The sequence below is a fragment of the Haematobia irritans genome, chromosome 3, assembly GCF_050003625.1.
Source record: "Haematobia irritans isolate KBUSLIRL chromosome 3, ASM5000362v1, whole genome shotgun sequence".
Lineage (NCBI taxonomy): Eukaryota > Metazoa > Arthropoda > Insecta > Diptera > Muscidae > Haematobia > Haematobia irritans.
In genome coordinates, this window is record NC_134399.1 from 45,909,410 (window position 1) to 45,928,536 (window position 19,127).

General features: G+C 33.1%; 1 protein-coding gene, 2 long non-coding RNA genes and 1 pseudogene across 3 annotated transcripts; 3 read left to right on the top strand and 1 right to left on the bottom strand.

The window, feature by feature from the left end:
- Nucleotides 1-3,167: 3,167 nt before the first annotated feature.
- LOC142231543 (uncharacterized) lies at nucleotides 3,168-3,995 on the top strand. The gene is made up of 2 exons (XR_012720821.1): nucleotides 3,168-3,521; nucleotides 3,587-3,995. It is a non-coding gene; the product is annotated as an uncharacterized LOC142231543 (long non-coding RNA).
- A 1,086-nt stretch (nucleotides 3,996-5,081) lies between these two features.
- On the top strand, nucleotides 5,082-5,699 carry LOC142228174 (uncharacterized). Its single transcript, XR_012720090.1, has 3 exons — nucleotides 5,082-5,161; nucleotides 5,213-5,398; nucleotides 5,458-5,699. It is a non-coding gene; the product is annotated as an uncharacterized LOC142228174 (long non-coding RNA).
- A 5,561-nt stretch (nucleotides 5,700-11,260) lies between these two features.
- On the top strand, nucleotides 11,261-11,680 carry LOC142230891 (activity-regulated cytoskeleton associated protein 2-like). The gene has a single exon (XM_075301511.1). The coding sequence runs from the start codon at nucleotides 11,261-11,263 to the stop codon at nucleotides 11,678-11,680; it is 420 nt and encodes a 139-aa protein (XP_075157626.1).
- Nucleotides 11,681-14,093: 2,413 nt separating this feature from the next.
- On the bottom strand, nucleotides 14,094-15,249 carry LOC142229889 (cathepsin F-like; annotated as a pseudogene).
- Nucleotides 15,250-19,127: the final 3,878 nt, after the last annotated feature.

Below are 19,127 nucleotides of genomic sequence, written 5' to 3' on the forward strand. Positions count from 1 at the left end.
TTGAAATTTTTTCATTCATTTCGACAAATCTTACACATTTGTGGTAAAACTTTTATTTCATAATTAGAACTGCTTACCTTCGTTTTTAAATACAATTTTATTTATTTCTATAAGCAATTTTATCTTCAATAAAAGACATGTTTTATTAATATATTGAATATATTTATTAAGAATCAACAGCATCGAATCTCTTTGAAATATTAGTTTATTATTCCACTATTTCCAATTTCCGTGTGATATCATCAACTATAAAACGCACTTTTTCTTCTTCTTGTACTTTTCACTTTTAATAAGTTGCTGCCTAACGATTTTGTCCTCCTTTTACAATTTCAATACCTACAAATATAAAAAATCATAAAACATTTTTGTTGCAAAAGGTTAGCGTCACTGAATATTACCTGATAATTGAAGATTCCAAAATGAAGACAAATGAAAGGGTTGTTATTCTGCTGGTGTTTTCTTTCTTTATACACTATCACGATCATTGATAGATTTATTTAAAAAAAACGAAAATTTTTCTCACTAATTTAAAATAACAAATATTTTATATATTTTATTTGTTATTTATTATATTATTTTACCATATTATTTTTTAACAATCTCTCCGTATACCAAAACAACGCGATTCCAACTATGCCAAGTGTTGTTCGTATGTATTCTATGCCAAGTGTTGTTCGTATGTATGAAAAACTTTCTATTATAAAGGAAGTCGCAATTATCATTTTATAAGAAATTTTACTAATTTTGAGGAAACTTGGTTTTAGTTCGGTTTTTGTTTATTTTTACGAATGCTTTGTTATCGGTGAATAAAATTTTCTTTTTCAGTAGTAAATTCTTATACCCAGTGAAGAAAATAGTATGAGTAAAATTCCATGCCTTATTCTAGTTAATGAACTATTCCTAACTGCTTACAGTTTAGGATTTTTTTACTGAAACGAGTAAATTTTATTATTTTTCACAAAAATTTACCTTAATGGAAATAAAATGGATAAACTATATTGATGAAAATTTTTTCCTTTAGTTTCGAAGGCACTTTTTTCTGGGTGTATTACTCAGGTAATCTTTGGGAGAAACTATCATCTGAGTTAAGCAGAATGAGTGTTAAGATTTTCGCACTAGATAAAGGTGACGAAATATTTAATATAATAACCCATGGGAATTTTAAAAAAGAAATGAATATATATTTGGAAAATAATGACGTCAAAATACTATTATATGAAAATCCTCGAAATATAACAAATAAAGAAGAACAATATAAGCTTATAAAATTATATCATGATACACCATGCGGGGGTCATTTTGGAGTTAAAAAGACATTAACAAAAGTAAGACAAAAATACATATGGAAAAACATGTCTCAAATGATAAAAAAATATGTTACTACATGCGATTTATGTCAAAGAAATAAACAAACAAAACATACTAAAGAACCTTTAATGAAAACAGACACACCTATAGGTAGTTTTAGCACAGTTGTCATTGACACCGTAGGCCCCTTACGTCCATCAGAAAATTATCGTTATATTCTGACTATGCAATGCGAATTGAAAAAGTATGTAAATAATAGCTGTACCTATGGAAACTAAAGAAGCCAAGTCTATAACAAAAACTTTGAATGAAAATTTAATTTTGCGATATGGCATATTTAAAACCTTAAAATCTGATAGATGCACTGAATTCGTTAATGAATTAATGGACGAAATGTGCAAACTATTAAAATTTGAGGAAAGGCTTTCGACACCATATCATCACGAGACTTTGGACACAATTGAATGAAACCATAGAGTTTTAAATGAATACTTTTTGTCTTTCGTGAATGACGATAATTGGAGTAATTGGATACCGTACTATGTATTTGCATACAACATAACACCACATGTTGATACTGGGTATTCACCTTTTGAATTAATTTTTGGCAAGCTACCGACCTTGCCAGGATAGAGTGTGATGAATGACACAAAAATCTATGGCATTGACAATTATGTTAATGAATTAAAATTAAGATTAAAGTTATCATTAGAAAATGCTAGAATGCTAATAGAACAGACTAAAATCAAGAGAAGTCAAGCATCATTATTGAATACAAATAGAATAGATTTAAAAATAGGTGATTTAGTTTTAGTAAGGAAAGAAAATGGAAAGAAAAATCAAGCACCATACCATGGTCCATATGAAATAACTGAAATCAAAGAACCTAATGTAAAAATAAAAATAGAAAACAAAGAAAAAATATTACACAAAAATCTGTTAAAGAAATACCAAAAATAATATCTCATAAGTCAAAAATATATATATTGTATCAAATTACTATAAGAACAATTTTACTAAAGAACTTATAATTATACCACTTGAAAAATCAAAACACTAAATATATCACTTAAACAATTATACCTATTAAATTTCACAACCAAGAACATTGTAAACAAAAATAAGCAACATAAGAGAGACCGATATGAAAGACCATGTGACACATTCTTGTACCCAATTTGTTTCCTATAGACCACACAAATTGTGAACAATTCTCTTTAGGGTGAGGGTGTAGTGTGATCATTCACATATCCCATTCATTTTTGTTGTTGTACATAAAATTGCATGTTAACATTCTAAACATTTTTAACATACGCTGCATCTGCACTTAATATTGTTTTGTTTACTATGTTGGTCCATCGACATACTTTGGTATTCGGTGACTGCATAACATATGCATATGTCCAACTGACCTATATATTATTGCCGTTCTTGTTACTCTTAAATAGAACATTGAACTAAGCAAGAATATGGGCAAATGGGCTCAAAGCAGAGCAATGCTGCGCAGTCAGCATAAATGCCATTGTAACGTAAAAAGTGAAAGTAAGAATGAGGAACACATGTGTGTAAGAATGTGTGTAATCCATGACTTACCATTGGTCAATTCATAAATGTAAATATGTATTAGTAAATTTAAGACTGAAAAATGTAAAATAGTTTTAAGAAGAAATTAGTATAAAAGAGGGACCTTGAGCCCACAATCAACGGAATTGACTTATGGTGTTTTCTTTTCTGAAAAAAGTGCTTTGCCTTCATTTTGTCTGTACAGAATGCGCATTTTTAAAATGTTACCAGCAACCTAAAAAAATGCTATCATTTCAGCGGGCAAAAAAGAATTCAAAGAAGGAAACAGGGCAATGGCAGCACTCTCGTTTGTTGGCAGTGCTGAAAATGCCCGTAATTTGCCTCTATGAGTGGCGCTATTTTCACAAAAGAATTCGAAGCCTTTTCGCACTTTTGCCTGTTTTTTTAGAAAAGAACCTAAACAGTACATTTTCCGGGCAAAATGCAAAAAAAGTGTGCATTTTTTACAAGAAAAGAAAACGCCATTAGACACAAAGTAATTCAATTGTGTTTAATTTAACAACCAGATCAATTTCTCTACAAGTCACTAAATGTATATCTCTTTGCAGAAGACTAAAAATTAAAAAGCTGACCGATGAAAAAATGGTGGACAATTAACTGGAACTGCTTCAAATAGTTTATAATAATTGGTACGTCAATATGAAAAATTAAATCAACACTTTGGAGAAGTCACTAAATTTAAATCTCTTTGCAGAAAACTAAAATCTTTGGATCAACAACTTCTGGATGAAAATGTGCATCACATCATCAGTTTAATTCATATGCTATTATCAGTTTAAAATGGATATTTTGTGAATTCCTTCTGCTGGAAATCAATTCTAACACGCGGTCCAGTACGTTCCTAATTTCAAATTGCCCGCATGTTAATAAATGTTAATGCTGTTTTATGACACCAAAAGGAAGGAAATCGAATTATCAATGCAATACTAATAATGTTTAAGATATTTAAAGTTTTGTTGTTTGTTTGTTTTTTTTTCTTATTTGTTGGTATGTTTAATAAGATTATTATTTATCAATTGGTATTGTAGTGTATTATGTAGTGTAGTGTATTATTATATATTTTATTTTGACGAAAATGAATAAATTATACAAAATTCATAGAATTTTGGCTTTGACTTTCAATTTGAAGTGGGGATATCATTCATACAAATTTAGGTTGAAAAGTATTCGCAAAGATGTTAATTTTGAATTTGACTCGCATCGAAAATTGTTTGACAAATCATTGAGTAGCGATGTATTTCAATTTGAGGATAACACTTGAGATATTATTGCTAATGTGTTGAATTTCACTGTTGAGGGTAATGTCTGTTTTTTGTTGAGAACGCGATTTTCTCAACTTGAATATTACCCTAATCCTTTGAAAAAATGTTTGAAAAGTTGTTGAAATTTACCATTTTTCAAACGTTTGTGTTTATTGTGTATGGTAATAATTTTTCTATGGGTTTAGAAAAGGTACAAATTGCTACTATGCAGTGGCAACACCGTTGGTATAAAGGGAGGTGAATTTTGCTATCATTCCACTTTGAATATCAACCAAAATAATATTGAAGAGGAACCCCAAAATTTATTTATTTACACTCTCCAATCGAGCATCACAAAGCCAATTATTTTTACGAAATTCCTGAAGTAAAAATAATTGGGAAAATTTAACAGTGTATGTAGGCTGTCCATTACATCTCTTTTAAAGAGAACATGTTCTATTTTTGTGTTCGTATCTTTTTGTTCACTCTCTTTTTTTGGTGCCATATTTTTATGTCCAACAGTGTTCTTTATGTACTCTATTTCAAAAAAAAAGATCCTAGATTGATGGAATATTATTTATTTAGTAGGAATTCGCCACAATTGTTCGACGTACGTAGAAATAGATGTAATTGAACGTACGACGTAAATACGCCAATACGTTGTTGTCGTAAATTTATTTTGCTTTTTTTTTTAAGAAAATGTGATTCTTTTTGTTTTTTATTGTTTTATTATATGTTTATTTCGTTGTTTCTATCATTAGAAACTATTATTATTTTAATTTTAACATCAATAAAATTATTAATTATTTAATAAAGAATTTTTTTATTGTAAACTCTTTTTAAGATAAAATGTTCTCTTTTTTTAAAGCGAAAGTTCTCTTTTGAAAATTATCCATATGGAAACCCTAAGTGTATGCCATAAAAGAAAACAAAATAAATAGACCAAAAGAAATAGATTGCTATTGTGGTGTCCGTTCAATGGTCTCAAAACATAAAAACAGTTCAACAATGTCTGTCCACAACAAAAGGTAAAAAAAACTTCTAAAATTCCATATTAATATCAATCTGTTTTTCCACAGAGTATGTGAATAGTATAATGTCCAATGATGGCCCTAGAAATAACAAAAACAAATTTCTTACCCGTTGAACATTTCTCAGGCTATCGTGCGATAGAGATATGTTCGAAAACGTAATGGTAATGTTATTGGGATGTTTTGAGAATCGATGTCTGTCGTTTTTCATTTGTATTTCGCATAACAATAAAGGTATGTAGCGTAACCATTCCAATACACCCAATAAAGTTGGTTTCTCTCAATTTTTTCAGATATTCCTATGGTGTTATAAAACATAAACGCATATATGGTTGTGATTCAGTGTTGCCTGGTGAATTTTGAATCTTCCCCCCAAATCTTAAGAAGAAAAACCTTAATTGGTCTAGAGTTTTTTCAAAAACCCTCAAAAACTTAAGAATGTAAAAAGTACAAAATGGGTTCCCAAATTTCGTGAAAAAATCCTGAAGTGATACATTTTGAAAATTTAATGGAATAAAACTATATAATAATACAATATCCATTTACTCTTTTTTCTTCAAATAATTTACTCTTTTTAATCAAATTAGTTTAAAAAAACATCGGTTTACAAAGTAGAAAAAAAAAAACGAAATTCAGTAAATATATACATTATTAAAATTTTAAATCATGTGCCGTTGCAGTATACAAACTGTAGGTGATAAATTATGAGACCCATAGGTTATGTGGCAGCCGGATGTATCAGCCGGATGTATCTGTGATACCACAGTGGTGAACTTCTCTCTTATCACTGAGTGCTGTCCGAATCCATGTTAAGCTCAATGACAAGGGACCTTCTTTTTATAGCCGAGTCCGAACGGCGTTCCACATTGTAGTGAAACCACTTAGATAAGTTTTGAAACACTCACAAATGTCGCCAGCATTACGAGTACTGAGGTGGGATAATCCAGCGCTGAAAAACTTTTTGGTGTTCGGTCGAAGCAGGAATCAAACCTGCGACCTTGGGTATGCAAGGCGGGCATCTACCCATTGCACCACGGTTGCTTCCTAAGACCCATAATTGAATGAAAATTTAACTCTAAACTAGGGTTTCCATATGGATAATTTTCAAAAGAGAACTTTCGCTTTAAAAAAAGAGAACATTTTAACTAAAAAAGAGTTTACAATAAAAAAATTCTTTATTAAATAATTAATAATTTTATTGATGTTAAAATTAAAATAATAATAGTTTCTAATGATAGAAACAACGAAATAAATATATAATAATACAATAAAAATATAATAAAAGAATCACACTTCCTTAAAAAATAAACAAAATAAATTGACGGCGACAACGTATTGGCGTATTTACGTCGTACGTTCAATTACATCTATTTCTAATTTTTACGCCGTACGTCGAATCGTCGCAATTGTGTTCCGTCCCTTAATTTGTCAACAGATTTAACCCAATAAACAATTAGTGGCGAACAATTGTGGCGAATTCCTACTAAATAAATAAAATTCCATCAAACTAGGATTTTTTTTGAAATAGAGTACATAAAGAGCACTGTTGGACATAAAAATACGGCACCAAAAAAAGAAGAAAGTGAACAAAAAGATACGAACACAAAAAGAGAACATGTTCTCTTTAAAAGAAATGTAATGGACAGCCTACACAGAAAAAAATATCACCAAAATATTTCCAATTAAAAAGTTAATTGAAGTTGAAAATTTTTTCAATTAATAAATTAATTGATACAATTAACTTTTTAATCATGATAGAAACATTAAGTTAATTATGTCAATGATTGAAAATTTTTACATTTTTAATTAAAAAATTAATTGATACAATTAACTTTTTAATCAAATTCGGAAGACTAATTCAGTTAACCCTTTCACTACCGAAATAAACCTAATGTTAAAAACTTTAATTTTTCTTGTTTTTACTTGTACTAACTAACAGCATGTAGAACAAAAATTGCCATTTTGAAAACCTACTTCAAATACTTCAAGAGCTATATGAGCTTGTTTTGAAAATTTGATTCTTGAATTGTGACCAAGTGGCCTTACGAAAATAAGCGCTATTTGGCCTATAATCTCCTTCAAAGTATGAGCAAAAATACAAAAAAGAACCCGAAAAAGTGTCAGCTATAGTTTTCGTATGAATGTCCATTTACTAGAAACATACAGTAGAAAAATTGTCTCAAATTTTCGTATTTTTCGTTTATTTCTAAAGAAGTTTACAAAAATGTATTTTGGATCTCACCAATATGAAAAATATTTATAGGTTATTTAGATTAAAGACTCTACTCTAAAATAACATCGAGAAATAAATCAAAACTAAGTGGAAAAATAGAATTTGGTGTCTTTTCGGTAGTGAAAGGGTTAAAAAAAGTGCTGATTTTTTTTATTTTTAATTAAAAATGTATTTCAAACAATCATTTGTTAATCCAAACAAAAACTCTAAGCCAATTCAGAAAGTAATTAAAAATAGTTACCTTTTTTAATTAATAAATTAATTGAGTTTTGCAATCAACATCAATTAAAAAAATAATTGAAATTTGTTGAAAAAATCAATTAATTTTTTAATCAAGAATTTTTTCTATGCCCAATTAAAACTGTGATTGATATTATCATTTTCGTGATTGAAGACATTTCAATTAAAAAATTAATTGGATCAATTAATTTGGTGATTGAATCAGAAAAAAATTTTTTTGTGTGTACTCTAAACATGCTTTCAGCTGCAAAGTTAAAATACGATTACTGAATATGTTTTAACTGTGTCAAATATTAAAAATGCCCTTTCAACAGAAGCAATTGAAAAGGATAATGAAAATATTGGTAATGCCTACTTGCTGATATTTAGGAACTTGGGTTGATTTCCTGCATCTTTCTCCTCCAATTTCATGTCAGAATTGTTCCAAATTTGGTTGAAAATTGCTCCACTTTATGAGGTCTAAGATATTTTTTAATCTCCAAAAATCCCCCCAAATAAATGTTACCCCTAAAAATCCCCCTAAAGCCTAGTACTAAGATCACGTTTTCGCACGAAAAACTGTTATACTCCATATAAAAAACGTTAACGCGGAAAAAATGCGAAATCTTTGTTTTGAGAATTTTCAAGCACATATTTATACAACCCTGGATTTTTCGCACGAAAAAATAGGCAGGCATATTATTTCGCATAATTAAGTTAACATCCCAGGGTTTGAGACCCTATTTACGGAGATAGATGAAGATATTCGTTTTTCGCCGAAACGAACTTAGTACTAAGCATAAACGTGAAAAACCCACTAAATTTGTGGGGGGAAAACCCCTAACCTGGCAACACTGTTGTGATTTCATTCTGTTGATATGTCCACAAGTTTTCTTTCCATTCAATGAATAATGCTGCTGGATTTGACATGATGTGATTTCTATGTGTGTTCTTCGCTGGTCATCTTGTCTACGCAAGTAAAGGAAAATATCCATTACTCATATGTACACTTTTCTGCCCATACCTGTTTTGTTCATTCAAAGTAAACATTAATAATACTAAAACATTTTATACTTACGAATACACCCATAGAAAAATTATTACCATGCGGGCTCAAATCAATACCGTACATTATTGATAGTTAGCCAACCCCGTATGGTACAATATCAATACCGAACGGTACAGGCGGTACACAAAGCATGAAAGTACCATACGGTATTATGAGAATACCAAAATGGTATTAAAAATAATACCTAAGCAGTATTAATATTTATACCATTAAGTTATTGATGTATAAAAAGTGTGGTATTACCGAATAATACCAAAACTGTATTGGGTTTAATACAAACCCTGTATTTATTCTTATAATACATACACCCATAGAAAAATTATTACCATACGGGCTCAAATCGATACTGTACGTTATTGATAGTTAGCCAACCCCGTATGGTACAATATTAATACCGAACGGTGCAGGCGGTACGCAAAGCATGAAAGTACCATACGTTATTATGAAAATCTCAATATGGTATTGAAAATAATACTTAAGCGGTATTAATATTTATACCATAAAGGAATTGATGTATAAACAGTGTGGTATTACCAAATAATACCAAAACGGTAATGAGTTTAATACAAATCCGGAATTTGTTAATTCATTTTAGTTTAATAAAACACTCAAAGACTTTTTCCTTTAATGTATTTAATACATAAAATACATACATACACCACATCAGTTTTTCATGCAAAGTTATTCTCTAAATTCTATGTCCCATCGCAGGAACTGAGGCATGCACTAAAGTTGTTTGTAGTGAGATTTGGAAAGCTTATGTATGTCTCGCTCGCATCTAATAAGAGAAGGATTCTGAATTAGCAAACATTAATAATGCTAAAACATATTATACTTACCGATGCTTCGCTATGTTCACAAATTTACGTTTACGTTGATTTCCCAGAAATGTTGTAATTTACTAGCCTATTTCCATTTTGTGTGTGCAGAAAATAAACTACAAAAAGGCGACCAATTAGTTTTTATCAACGGCGACATATCATATGTTACGGGGATGTGATAGTTAATACCATAATAATGCCGGATGTAAATCATTTGATATAAAGTGGTATTAAATTAATAGGTAACGTGAACCAATCTATCAATACCAAATGGTAATGCCCACGTTCCGCCATTTTTCTACCAGTGTATTAGTTCAATAAAATACACGTAACAATGACTTTTCCTTTAATACATTTATAAATACATAGTACATACACTTCACCACTTTTTTCATGCAAAATTAATCTTTGAAGTTTATGTCCCATCACAGGCTCTGTATACCTCAAGCTGCCTGTCGTGAGATTTGGAAAGCTTTTGTAGGTCTCTTACGTATCTAATGAGAGAATGGTTCCTATAGAAAAACGCCTTGGATTTAGTGTTAAAGTACGGATTAATAAACAAATAATCTTTATTGACAAAAGAGGACTTATTAGATCAATTACTTAAACCGGAAAGAGAAGGAGATAAAGTAAATGAAAATGACATAAGCATAACATAAATGATAATCGATTGGTAACACAAATATATCCTTAATACGATAACGATAACAATTTAGAATGTTACAAACAGTAAAAGTGAATTATCTCAACACCCCTTCTCATATGATATTATTGTTATACTATTCTTATTACATCTTATTACATGTATACCATATATAGTCATTATACATTGAATTGCATTGAATTACATTGAATTACATTGATTACTTTTAGTTTCTTTATTTGCATTATATAAGTAACCACATAAACGATAACACTATCGATCATTCTCTCATTTACTCATAAACACATACTCTCAATATCTGTTTATATTGTAAAGCTTTCTTCGTTGTGTTTTATTTTGTTCGTTAAGTTAAATGAAAGCTCTCTGATAATGGGTATAAATAGTGGCGCACCACCGAAGATTGCTCATTCTTCTTTTACAGGTTGGTGGGATAACTAGCAGCGGAGTAGTCAAACAACTTCTTAACTGTGAAAGGCATTTGGTTGTTGTTTGAGTGGTTCGTTGGTGGTTGTGTGTGAGTGCATGTGTGGCAATGGATAGTTGTGTGCCAGACAATGACCGTCTCTATCTTTGTTACATAGCACAAGCAGTCAGCCTGTACAAGCGGTAATTTTTTATATTCATTCATTCTTCTTTTACAGATTCATTCTTATTTTACAATTTCCACTTTTAAGAAATAAATAAATAGAAAAAGATTTTAAAAGTAAGAATCCTAAGGCGTTGTTATTCGATAAGGGAAACCTCGCTACAAAATTGACGCCCAACTTAGAGGCCCGAACAAACGCCTGAGAAATTAAGAAGAAAATTCCAGTTCGATATACCGATTGTGGTTGCTGAATTTTTGGAGCATTTTTCCCTTTCTGGAAAATTGTTGTGAGTTTCGAAATAACTCACAGGTTATTGCCGATGGTGGTGCACAGAAATCAAGGTAGTTTTCCCTTTCTGGGGAGGAACTTGGTAGTTATATATCATCGTGGCACAAGAAACTGACAATTTTGAAGACGCTGTGGATTTTCCCGGTCATACTGAAGGTCAGGTCAACAATTTTAGTAATTTGCGTAGAAGTAAACGTATAGCAGGAAAGGTAAACATGGTATCATTAACCACGGAAGAGTTTAAGCAGCTTTTAGAAAGCGTCGGTCGATCAAACACACGAATTGGCTCGTTCAGCAATTGCACCGCTCGATTCGATGGGGAAAGAAATCCATCGAAAGTTGAGGAATTCATTTCTGCCATAACGACGTTCAAAGTGGTAGAGAACATAAACGACGAAAATGCTGTTAGCAGCATGCCGATGTTGCTGGAGGGGGATGCTTCTGAGTGGTGGCGCGGCGTAAAGACTAGCTCTTTTAGATTTAGTGACGTCATAACTATGCTAAGAGAAGCATTCTCTCCACCCAAACCTGCATGGAGAGTTTATGCTGAAATTAACGAAGCACGACAACAAATGAACGAACCGACTGATTCGTTCATAAGAAAGAAGAGAGCATTGTTTTCTCGTTTAAGGTAGGTACTATGTTCGGTTTCCGCAGCGAAATCCCATACAAAACCAAAAATGCGAAAAACTACCGAAATATCTTTTCGTTTGTGGTACTTTGTTTTTTTCGAGTTGAAAAACTGACATAAAGCGCATAGTCCCTAATTAGGTCGTGTTAAATCCTTCCATATGTTGAGATTAGTTAGTTTGAAAACATGGCGCCATTTGTAATGTGAATTAAGATATAATTTATTTATTCAAATGATTTGTGTTAAATTATAATGCAAAAGTGGTTCGCGTTGTTATTTAAAATTGTTATACGATCGATTGACGAAATAAAAATAACATGGAGTGGTATTTTCGTAATAAACTAGCAACCACCATCTAGCCGCCCCTACTACACGGTTGAAAAAGACTGTTTTTCATATGTTTGGCTATAAACATTATATGTTTGGAACACAAATTTTTAAACACAATATTTTTGAGTGCAAGCATATAATGTTCGTAAACTAGCATAACATGTTTGGGACATATATGTTAATATGTTAGAACATATTATGTTTGGGACATAAAATGTTTGTAAATATAATATGCTTGAATGCAAACATATATTAATTTAGAAATAGCCTATTAACATATATGTGTTTAGTAGCTTGGAGCGCTATTTAACAGGGAGCGATATTGAATTAAGTTGGTGGTTGTTGCTTGTTATTACAAAATTAACATTTTATTTTTCCTTGGGCAATTGATCAGCTACTTCTTTGATCCTTACAAACTGTGTGGTCCGCTGTTCGAGTCCCCGTCCGGCAAAAGGTAAAATTAAAATAAAAAAAATCATAAAATTGATTAATTTCTTCTACAATGTTTGTATTACAGAAAAAGGTGCTAAGAACTAAAAAATCTCGTGGAAGTGAGAAAGATGTCGGGGAATATACAATTGGGCAGAAACAAAATTTTGAGCATTCAGGTCGAAAACCTATGTTGTTAGCACCTATATTACCTGTTTATTTTCATAATTCATTATGATTGTAAATATATAAATAAATAAATAAAATTTTGAGCACAATATTGTTTTGGAGAATTTTTTTTAAGCATATAATATTTTTGGGTGCAAAATGCTTCCAAACATATTATATGGTCACATAATAACATATTGTTTTTTGGAAGACAACATTATTGAATTTGGATGCAAAAATACAAAATGTTTGGAACTTAGACTACCCAAACATATATTGTTTAGACCAATATGCTTTCAAACATATTATATATTGAAAGAGATCAAACATATAAATGTTTGGGCAATACCCAAAAATGTATATGCTTGAAGCAAAATATGTTTGGGAGTATATGTTACAGAAGCGATTTTTTGTGAGCGTGTACATGATTGAATAGAAATAATGTATATAACATGAAATTTATAGAAAAATGTTAACAAATAAAGCTCTATTTAGCGAAGTTCATTTTACAATCGATTCTTTTTACTGGGCATCGGGATAATAAACACAAATTATGCTGTCATTTCATGGTAAATATAAAGGAGGCAGTGCTATTGATGATGCAGTACTATGGTTGCAACGAATGGAATCACAAGAATAATTTGCTTTGTTCCAAAAATAAAATTAGTTGTTCTAAACAAAGCTATACCAAAAATAAATGGTAATTGTTTATGCCACATAAATAAAAAGTTATACCCTATACAGGGTTTTATAATTTAGTGCATATGTTTGCAATACCCAGAAGGTGTCTTTGGCAAAAATGCTCAATCCTGAGTCGATATAGCCATGTCCGTCTGTCTGTGCACACATTTTTATAATCAAAGTCTAGATCGCAATTTAAGCCCAATCGACTTCAAATTTGACACAATTATGTGTTTTGGATCAGTGTAGAACCCTATTGCACTAGGAGAACAATTAGTAGTATAGTCTAGTGTGCCAAATTTTATTGAAATCGGTTCAGATTTGGATATAGCTCCCATATATATCATTCTTCCGATATGTACTTATATGGGCCCAGACGCCTGAGATTTATCCTGATTTGGTTGAAATTTTGCACTAGGATTACAATTAGCAGTAAAGTCAAGTGTGCTAAATTTTATTGAAATCGATTCAGATTTAAGTCCCGATTTGGGCTTATATGATCACAGAAGCCATAGTTTTAGCGCAATTTGCATAAAATTTTGCACTAGGAGAACAATTAGTTCAGATTTAGATATAGCTCCCATATATATCTTTCGCCCGATTTAGACTCATATGACCAAAGAGGCCATATGACTCGGCCCGCCCGACTTTCGACTTTTCTAACTTGTTTTTATTTAAATAGCAAAATAATTTTCATGTATTGCAATCATTTTGGACTGATGTTGATCAGTGCGATAGGCTGGAATGAAGCGATTTAATTTAATTGTTGCTTTTAAATTTCACTCAGCGACATTCATTGTCCATATATCTTGCATTTTATCAATTCAATTTTATTACGTGACTGAGATAGTCTCTGGTATAGAACTCTAACATCCCTTTGTGACGAATTATAAGTCGGGAACAGTGACTTTGGCTTAGGAACTACCCTTGAACGTGAGTTATGGGCTTAAGTTTATTGAATTTGAATATGAACTTTACATTATACACTATACTTTCGTTTAACAAAAAATAATAAGGAAGTAACAATATCGTAAGACGAAGAAAAAAAATATATGTGAGAAAAAAAACTAGATGAAAATTTATTGGGTATGGAATGGTGGTATTAAGTATGAGAAATGGTATGGTTTGTATTTCCATGATGGCTGCACAAAATCCTTTCAAAGAGTTGTACAGACAGCCACCACATGTATGAGTTTTTGGGTAAATCAACAAGGCCTTTTACTTTAACATGGATTTTCGATGTATTGAAGCGGCATTGTTCTTTGCGTGCATGATAGGGAAATTCATTTCAAGTTCAAGTCCTAAACCTCCAATTTTCTCAATGGCATCATAAGCATTATCGGGCAAACCAACATTACAAGCTGAATCTGTTGTATCACAATCTAATAATTCCTGCTCGGAATATTGTTCCAGTTTATCAGTCCTGACATCATGCAAATCTTCGACATTGCCGGTAACACTAAAAGCCCAGCAAGAGCCACATTGAACTTTTCTCTCCAATCGAATTCTTTGGGCAATTCAATGTCTATAATTTCAGTTTTAGGGGTTAAGGCAGCATTACCCTCATCTCGTTGCCACATGCCGGTACGTTGTTTATATTCGGTACTGGTCAAATCAGCAAATTCAGTGATACCATATTTGGCACTACCACGCTCATTTGCATTCAAATTCTGTATGATTTTTAAATTTTGCTTGAAAATTCTCACACGCATTTGTCTTTCCATGGTGGTGTGATAACGACGATTTTAAGATATTCGACTTTATTCAAACTATGATGATTTTGTTCCTTATGTGTCTTCTTTTCGGCATATTCCAATGAACGAGTAGCGTTTTTCACCAATTGTTTTGTTGCTGAATTAAGTTTGTTGCTGAATGGATTGTCAATTGCTTCGGATGTAAACGTTTGCATAACAAATTGACGGAATCCATTTGGATTATTATTGTCAAGTGCTTTGTGAGATTTGGTTAAAACAATTCAAAAACTGGTAGAAAAACACTTCCAAAAAATTATTATGAATGCGTGTATGTAAACAATCAGCTGCTGCGTATGTATACGTAAAAATATGACGTTTGGCGATGTTGTCAATTAAATTGCTGAGAAATAACGCAGAATAGTTCCAAAATAGCCGTTTTCTTCGTTCGAAATCTATTGTCAACACTCTCATTTTTCAACGCGAAAGAATGGTTAAGTGAAGTTTTTTTCGTGCCAACAAACATAGTACCCACCTTTAGATAGACCTCCATCAGAAGAGGATCAAATAGATATGCTCTTCGGCTTGCTACATGCACAAATAAGAGAGCTTTTAACGAATTGTTAGCTGATGCAAGAGAGGCTGAAAATGTGTTGTTGGAACGAAAAGCTGTCGAGACAAAGAAAAATGGTTGTGTAGGTGAGGCGACGAAGGCTGTTGTACGATGTACTGTAACGGTAAAAGTCGGCAGGACCTTGTTTTTACGTACACAGCCATTGAAGAAGAATTGTGAGATTGAGTTCCTGTATTTTTTGTATATATAAATAGATATATTAATGTAATACGGCGTTCTCACCAAGCATGTTTTGGGGTTTGAAATGTTTTCCCTTTATAAGCACTTCAAAATGAGTCGTTTTCGCCATACTAAAAAACAAGTTCAAAACACAAGTTTTACTCCAAAACACGTCAATTTTAGAATGTGAGCCCACCTAATTTGGAATATACCCCGAATAACATACCCTATTCAAAATATATGTCAAAATATTGAAATAAGTTTCATAGAAAAAAGAATAAACAAAGGCTTTTAAGAACATGGACATGTGAAAATAACATAAAAATTGTTCCCCCCTTGCGCTCGCGGTAATTATTTGGACATAGGTTGCATATATTTGAATTTCGAGTAAATGTGAATTTCTAGTTTCCATGGTAACTGTTAAACTAAAACATCTCAACCCGGTGTGAACGGTGAAATGTTTTGGAAAAACGAATGAGGAAAACGAGTCGGTGGGAACATAGCATAATGGAGTTATATTTATGTTATACCCTGATGTGATTAAGTTTGTTTTTTTGTATTGAATTAAAATTATCGTTTATGAATTTATAAGCCGCCTGAACACCGAGTTTGAATTTAACGGACACGGGGAAGCGCCATCTATTAGCTAATAGATATACACACAATGATGTGATGGGTGGTCAGCTGACTGCCAGCTTTGGGGCCATTATGTGGGTGTGCGTGTGCGTATGTGTAACGCAGCTGCTGCCTATAAAAGGAGAGCTGAGTGGCGAGTCGTGGCAGTTGGTGTTTGGCAGCCGTGGAGGTAAGATCTCGAGTGGAGTAAAGCTACACTCAAATAAGGTAAGAGTAAAGTAGTGGGTGGAGTTAAGCTCCCAGTAGACTATTTGAGTGGAGTTAAGCTCCCAGTAGAGTATTTAAGTGGAGTTAAGCTCCCAGTGGGGAAAAGAGGAGTTAACCTCCCAGTGGTGCCAGAAGGTGGAGTTAAGCTCCCAGTGGGGTAAAAGAGAAGTTAACCTCCCAGTGGTGTCGGAAGGTGGAGTTAAGCTCCCAGTGGGGTAAAAAAGGAGTTAACCTCCCAGTGGTGTCATAAGGTGGAGTTAAGCTCCCAGCGAGGTAAAAGAGGAGATAACCTCCCAGTGGTGTCATAAGGTGGAGTTAAGCTCCCAGTGGGGTAAAAGAGGAGTTAACCTCTCAGTGAGTGAGCAGTCGTAGTACAGGAGGAGAACTTTTCCCCTTCCAGTATCCCATCACGATCTCCAAAGGACGAACCGACCGGCACTAGGGGCGAGTCTGGCAGCGAAGTTGTGGCGTAATCTTATATTGTACAACATTTATATAATTATTATTTAATAAATCGACCTTACTTGATTGTACCTTAAAACCGCTTGTGTTTCATTTCATTCTCTCACGGAAGGCCCATAAATTAACAAATGTTTGTATCGACCCTGGACCCCGACTGACTACTCCAGCTTAGGTGGAAACACGTCGTTACAGTACGTTCTGTCGGAGAAAAGGCCATGTGGAAGATGACTGTTTTAAAAAGAGAGAGGCTATAGAGAAACAAAAGCCCATTACAGTTGAGCCCGTGGTAATAAAAGCAAAGTATGCATGTTATGTTGTGGTATGCCTGGAGTTGTGAGAGCAAAGTGTCCGAATTGTGGTCGACAACAGGGTGGTGGTGGCACTCCCCTTAATGTCGCATTTAATGCACTTGGCTTGTATACTGGAAGAGATATTCCTATGGTAAGTGTTGAGATGTTTGGTGTACCCGGTCAAGTTTATTTTGATTGTGGCTCGAAAACTAGCATCGCCAGTGCAAACTTACGTCGCATAATGGAGTTTAACGGATGCAAATTTGATGTGGTTCGATGTCATGCTACGTTAGCTGATGGTAGCTCTAGCATAAGAGATTTTCTTACGACCATCTGCAAAATCGTTATTGGTCATAGATGTCTTAATATTAAGTTCTTGGTATTTCCAGAAGTTGAGAATAATATGATATTACTTGGTTCAGATTTCATGCAAGAGGCCGAAATATTATTGAGCATGGGCCAACGCTCGTGGCATTTCGAAAGCAACCCAGACTAAGTATTTTATTTTGCGGAGTCGTGGTCTACTGAATTGAATTTGCTAGAAACGAGAGGAGTGGTAGATAGACAGCCAGAACCCCCTAGAACAAAGGCAGCGGCTAAGCAAGCAGAGCCAGTATTTAAAACGTCCACAAGACCACGTAAAGTTTTTGTTGCTGAATTCGAATCAACAGGTCCAGATTATGATATGAACTCTGACTACTCGCCCAACTCAATCCAAACGATATTCCGAGATGCTATCCCAAACACAGTGGTTACGCCCGAGTCACGGGTCAAAGTTTATTTTCTGGATTGGTATATAGACGTCAAAGTGATGAGGATAGCTTGATTAATATGCCAATAAATCCTCTGCACACCAAAAATTTGAAACCAACAGATGCAGTAACTTTGGATGATAATGAAAAGAAGCAGTTAGATGACTTGCTCGTCAAACATGACATTGTGTTCGGAAGATCTTTACAACCCACACCATATGCGGAACATAAGATCAACACTGGAAGTCATGAACCAATTTTTTCACCGCCATACCAGCTTTCATTCGCTAAGGCAAGGGATTTGAAAAAGGAAATAGAAGTGATGCTGGAAAATGACATTATCGAGAAATACGATAGTGCATGGGCATCCCCTGTTGTAATGGTCCCCAAAAGCGATGGCTCAATTAGAGTATGTGTGGATTATCGAAAATTGAACGCTGTCACGTTTCCGGACAGACATCCATTACCACGAATGGATGATCCTTTACACGCTGCTAAAAGTTCTAAGTTTATGACAACGTTACACTTACAGAGCGGATATTACCAGGTCGCAGTTGCAGAAGAAGATCGTGACAAGACATGCTTGATCATGCCGTTTGGAACATTCCGGTTTAAGAGAATGCCGTTTGGTTTAAGAAACGCTCCGGCTACGTTCCAGAGGTTGATAAATCGTTTCAAGTCAGGCCTTTCGGATATATGCATACTTGCATATCTTGACGATATTATTATTTGCTCAGAATCATTTGCACAGTATTTGGAAGATTTGAATATGATACTTGAAAGGCTGATAATGTTTCAGTTACGATTAAATAACGCCAAATGCAGATATTGTTGCTCAGAAGTGAAGTTTCTGGGGCACGTTCTTACGCCCGCTGGTATTTCCGTCGATAACGAGAAGATAAAGGCCATTATGAACAGAAAAAGCCCAGAAACATTAAGGAGCTCATATCATTTTTTCAAAGTTGTTCCTGGTATCATAGATTTGTGAAGAACTACTCGGAGATTGCCAGGC